General features: G+C 39.6%; 2 protein-coding genes across 2 annotated transcripts in view; both read right to left on the reverse strand.

The window, feature by feature from the left end:
• si:dkey-12j5.1 (uncharacterized) overlaps window positions 1-5,362 on the reverse strand; it is a 32,592-nt gene extending 27,230 nt beyond the window's left edge. Inside the window, exons 1-7 of the mRNA XM_049584705.1 lie at window positions 5,186-5,362; window positions 4,915-5,027; window positions 4,652-4,798; window positions 4,386-4,538; window positions 2,303-2,415; window positions 2,034-2,157; window positions 674-766 (exon numbers count right to left, since the gene is read on the reverse strand). Coding sequence (XP_049440662.1) covers window positions 674-766; window positions 2,034-2,157; window positions 2,303-2,415; window positions 4,386-4,538; window positions 4,652-4,798; window positions 4,915-5,027; window positions 5,186-5,249 — 807 coding nt within the window. The 5' untranslated portion in view covers window positions 5,250-5,362. The remainder of the gene's footprint in view (window positions 1-673; window positions 767-2,033; window positions 2,158-2,302; window positions 2,416-4,385; window positions 4,539-4,651; window positions 4,799-4,914; window positions 5,028-5,185) is intronic.
• upp1 (uridine phosphorylase 1) overlaps window positions 1-5,731 on the reverse strand; it is a 189,958-nt gene that overhangs the window by 20,319 nt on the left and 163,908 nt on the right. The gene's annotated exons all lie outside the window — the stretch shown is intronic.

Raw genomic sequence — 5,731 nt, forward strand, 5'->3', positions numbered from 1 at the left:
AACAGACAACACTGTCACCTCTACCGTGTTTACACAAACATCAACAAACATAGTTCTTCCTTTGTCTGATAATAACACGATCCAATTTCAAGGTACAAAACATTCTGCAGCTACGTGGCTGTTAATCACAGCGAAAGTGTGGGCTGGCTGTGTTCAGATCAGCCTGCTCCTGGAGATAAGAGTCATAACAGTGGTGCCATTGGGATTTTTTGTCTCAAATCATCAACCCAACCCCTCTTATATCACAATCGCTCCGTATTTGAATCTCAGGTGCCATTTATTAATTTTATTTAGACCCCGTCCTTACTTTGACATTACAGCCGTTCTTTTCTCTTCCCAACTCCCTGTAGTAATTTGCTTACTTATCCTTGTACACTTTCCTGGTTTTGCCTCATGCTTTCATATCTGCTCTCTCTTTACACAGGCACACACACACACACACACACACACAAAAGCACACACAGGTTTGCAAAGTATTTGTTCCATCTTTTATTTTTTATTATCCCCCATTTCATTATCTCTTACTTTTTATCTCTACTGGTGTCCTTATGTTTGTGCTCACTGCAAAGCACACTGTGACAATCCCGTTAGTTGAAAGTGCTTTATAAATAAACTGGGATCTTATGAGCGTCGGTTGCTGTCAGAGAAAATACTAAGCACAGCTCCGACTCACCTGCATGTCTTCCTCTGAGCTGGAAGGAGCTGCACTCTGTTTCTGGGCAGGGAGCCACGATCCAACACTTTTCAACAGGTATTCTTTGCCTTCCTGCAGACAGCAAAATGCGTATGTGTGTAAATTCACAGGTGCATGTATGACAACAGAGCTAAACCCACATATATGTACACACACAGATGAAAACACACAAATTCATCTGAAGGGAAAAAATGATGACTTTAAATACTATTACATGCCAGATTCTGCTCTTGATGCCAACAATCTTTTGCTCAATCCGAGGTCAAATTTATTGTAATTCAAAATAATTACCACAGTATTCCAAAATAGACCTTTGCTGGATGTGAGGTGCTATAAAGAGTGACTGGAGCCAGCCTGACCCCTACAGCTAACACCTAGTACTACACATCCACGTCAGCTCTACACATAAACTACATTGGCGCTACAGAACCTCTTGTTTTTCCTCAGTTTGGTGTTGAAAGAGCATGAAGAACACTTTTTGAAGACAGCTTGCTTTTGTTTGCTCATGGTTTGAGATACCCACTGCTGACACATTTCCAATACAAACAGGGTGTCCTGAATTTTATTTGTGGAAGAATTATATGAAAAGAAAAGTGCCTTTCTGTTAACAATGCACTGGTTACTCAGGATAATCCACAGACGGCGCTGTGAACAATTTCCACTATACTTTTTACTCTTTTGTATTAAATGGTTTTTAGGAAACACTGGAAAAGGTTTTTATGTGTTAAAAGATGAAATCCCAGGCTTGGAGCACATTTTATTCTACAACATAAAAGGACTGGAAATGGATGAAAATCACGTGTTTTATTCATCTCAAAGATACATAAGTGACCTCAATAACTCACTGGTTGCAACGTCTTCGCACTTTTAAATTTCTTGCAAAATGGTACGCGTTCTCAAAGAAAGGTTCTGCCTTGAATGATGTCTGCCTGTGATAATAGCTAGTAAAGCAGCAACACTTTGTCTTGAAAGTGAAATATCTTTAAAAAATTGAGGGGAAAAAAGAGAAAATTAGGACATCCTTCCAAACTCATTGTGAAACGCTTCGTACTGCAAAGTTCTTGTGGTATCTTTTTTTAAAACTGAGTCCAATAGGCAGCACTCTCATCTCTCTCTCATTTATTAGATGACTATATGACCTCAATGATCTGCCCAGTAATTAACATTCCTATCGGCATGACCTGTCTGTGTGTGTGCGTGTTAATGCAAGTGTCCATCTGCTGATTAATGGCATACAATTCAATTTGCTCAGAATAATTAACTCAGCAGATTCCCACTTTAATGTGGTGATAACTCATCCTCAGCGTCTGTGTGTCTGTGTGCGTGCGTGTCGACTGACCTGGTTTCTCTCGGTACTGAACAGGTAACTTGCCATGAGCTGTAGAGCCTCAGGGTTGTCATGGTGATACTGTAATGCTCGCTCAATGAACTCTCTGCACTTGTCTGCAGCTCCCTCTTCCATGCTACATGCACACACGCGTGTACACACACACACACACACACACACACACACACACACAAAGAAAGACAAATCTCAGCTCATTATCATAGTAGTGACATAAAATGGGGTTATAAGCATCAAGAGTGCGACTCTGTGGTCTCCAGTACCAGAGGTCTGTTAGGTAAATCTCGGCGATGGAGCAGTAGGCTACACAAACATCCTTCGCTGTGGGGAGCTCGGCGTCCTCATCTGGAGGGGCAGCAGCTGCAGCCTGAGCCTGCTTAAAGAACAGAGGGCAGATGTCTTGAAAGGTGTCAAAAGTTCTAATGAGGGTAATTAATCAAAGCACAGTAAACATGGCATGAACATTTCTTTTAATAATAATCAAGTTGTTTCACAACAGAAAACTGCACAACTTCCCTATATTCCTCGAGAAACTCCCTTTGAGTCTTACAGGGGACATTTTGACATGTCACAGCAGGAAAAGCACAGGTGGAAATAATCAAATTAATGGCAGCTGAACTGCATTTAGCCGCCTCGGTTTCAGGGTCATGCTAGTGTCAATGCTGGCTCACTGTCACGGCTTAGTGGGACACTTGAATAAAATGGAGCCATTGTTAATGTTATTAGTAACAGCTGTGCTTTTCCTCCTATGACAAGTCAAAATGACTGCTGTGAAAAAGACCTATACTGAGATGAATTATAGAATTAAGAACAGCCCATGCCTTTTCCTTGTTATACATGACACATGCTATGAAAATTACAAAGGTGTACAGTCAAACATTTTTACATTATTCCTTATAAATACTTTAAGAGTAGTTATTTAAATTGACATCAATAATAAACATGAAATACTGTAATAAGACAACCTGTGAATTCCATTGGAGAAAACAAGATACTGATAGATTAATTTCACATCTGAAATATGTCCTGTTGTATTTTCTCCTTTGTCTTACTTTTTCCCATCAGTTTGTTTCAGTTCAATTTTTATTTTTATTACATTTAATATTATTAATATATGCCGTGTATGCTAAAATATTCTCTGGATGCTTCCTTAAATAATTCTTTGAGCAAAAGCCTTGGGTAATGTGGAAAAATACTGTTTTCGAATACTGAACGGACAAAAAACAAAAAAGTAGCCAAAATCAAAAGAAAAGATAGAAAAACATCCTCTGGATACCTAAAACCTGTGTGTCAGCGCAGTGCTGTAAATGATCCACACAATAGCTCACGATAGCAACAGCTCTCCTGTGTGTGAGTAATGCTAGTCCTTGGATGGTGATTTACATCATAGCGATTACGTTCCTGAACACAGGAATACTGAAATCAAATGTTTGGTCTTGTTTTGACAGTACTAATAAATTCAGACACATCCAGAGTATTTTGATAGTTCTTGGAACTTCTGAGGACTCGAGTAAATTTCAGACTACCCAACAACAACTCCTGTCCTATGGCATACTTGATGCAAAGACATTTATACTGGTACTCTGCAAAAAAAAATAAAGAAACACCATCACTCATACAACAGCAGACCACGTTAACAGAGACTTTGGAGGGCATCAGATATGTCCTTTGTAGTTGGAAGGGACGAACATCTAAGTTAGGTGCAGGGTGATTAGGAGAGGGAGAGAAGGAGAGGCTTGTGTAACAATATTGTTCCATCTGTCTATCTGTGTTTGTATTTTGTATATATGATTAGATTTTTTGTTGTATTCTCTTACATTGCTGTACATTTGAAACAGGAATTGCCAAAGGACCACTTGTTTACATTTTTATCATTAAATAGCAGTTATTGCAGATTGGTGACACAAAGTGTTTCCAAATTACCAGTAATTTAGATGTGATTAGTAACATTTCTAATGAATAATGAAGCATAAGTGGCTGTAACACTACAGGTAACTATAATAAATATGTGCTGAGCATGTCCACCAATTCATTTATCGGTTGAATTAATGTCACTCAACAGATGTCTGTTATGACAAGGTGACATGTATGTATGCAACAGCGATAGATCGATAGATCGATAGATAGATAGATAGATAGATAGATAGACAGATAGATAGATAGATAGATAGATATTTCAGAAATTGATCAACAGCACCCTCTTGTGAAGCTAAATACCATTACACTAGCATTAAGCCTTGGGTGCATTAGCATTTCTCCCTTGTATGTGAAAGCATGAGTATGAGTAAGTATGTATAACTAAGTAAACTATAAAGGGAATGTGAGTGTGTATGGGGTTGCACTCACTGTGGCCTGTGCTTGTTTGTCCAATGCAGATAGCAGGACTTGTATCCCTTTGGTGTAGTAGTCCACAGCCTCTTGGCCTGTGTGGATTTGTCCCAAGTACATGTACTTACTGTGGCCTACATCTGGGCTCAGCTCCACTGCACGCAGAAAAGCTTAGACACAATTGGTCAAGGATGCTCACTCCACTCAAACCACATGGGAATATAACAGTTTTAGTTCCTGACATGTACACAACAAGGAAGAAGAAACCTGCACAAAAAGGATATTCCCTTAGCTTTCTGTATGTCTCCTAGTTCAGAGCAAATGTGGCCCAGCATGTCTAGAGCTTGCAGGTTGGCGGAGTCCACATCCAGGGCTCGTTGACAGAAGAGGCAAGCCATCTCAAAGTCAAAGCTGTCCATGTATTCCTCTGTCTGTATAACAGATGATCACATGACATCATAAACATGCAGTAGAGTTAAAGGGGCATTTTAAAAAAGCATGACAAATCTGGGGCATGTCTTTGTTGTGGATATCTTGTCGCTGTTACCTTTTCTAGGAGCTGTCTCACAGAGTACTTCTCAGCTGTCTTCTTCTTGGCTTTTTCATGTACTCTTAGTTTCATCCTTTCTTGAGGTGACAAGCCAACAAATCCTGCATCACCTGTAATTAAGTAAAGAGTCAATATTACTTTTGTCTCATTTGGTCTCGTAGAAAGTTAAAATCAAAGCACAATAGGTTAATTTCTGTTAGCTGCCTGAGTGGTTGATGTAACACACTGTAAATAACTAGCAAAATGTTGAATCACTGAACATAATTACTGTTTGGGCGGTTGTCTTTCCTTTTCGGTTTGCTTTTCTTTTTTCCCTTTGCCTGTCCTCCCATAGTGGTGACAAATATGTCTTATATTTTCACAATTTCTACCCTCAAAACAGACTTTTACCAAAGTGTGAACCTTACACACGCGTGGAAAGCAAGTACGGCTGAGCTAAAGGAGTGCAGTGCGCATGCTCTAAGCAGTGACTGGGTGGCTGCTACGGAAAGAGGTAGTGGACATAATATGAGAGGTTTTGAAATAACCTTTTTTGGCACTGAAGCACAAAAGGAGGTAATTTAAACCGTCCGACTTTACCACAAATGTCATTTTAGACTTAAGCTTTAAAACTGGAAGAACATTAAATGTCCATTATTTGAACTTTATTTCTCCAAGGTGCTGATTTCGTAAGGCGGGCTTTAAATGAATTAAACGGTTCCCTGTTTGTGGGCGGGTGCTCGTCATGATTGACAAGTCTCTCGACCAATGAGATACCGCGTTGAAGCTGTGCCCCTTGACGCATCTGGAACTTTCTTGATTTCAACCAATGGGC

This window comes from Epinephelus fuscoguttatus, linkage group LG8 (assembly GCF_011397635.1).
Source record: "Epinephelus fuscoguttatus linkage group LG8, E.fuscoguttatus.final_Chr_v1".
Classification (NCBI taxonomy): domain Eukaryota; kingdom Metazoa; phylum Chordata; class Actinopteri; order Perciformes; family Serranidae; genus Epinephelus; species Epinephelus fuscoguttatus.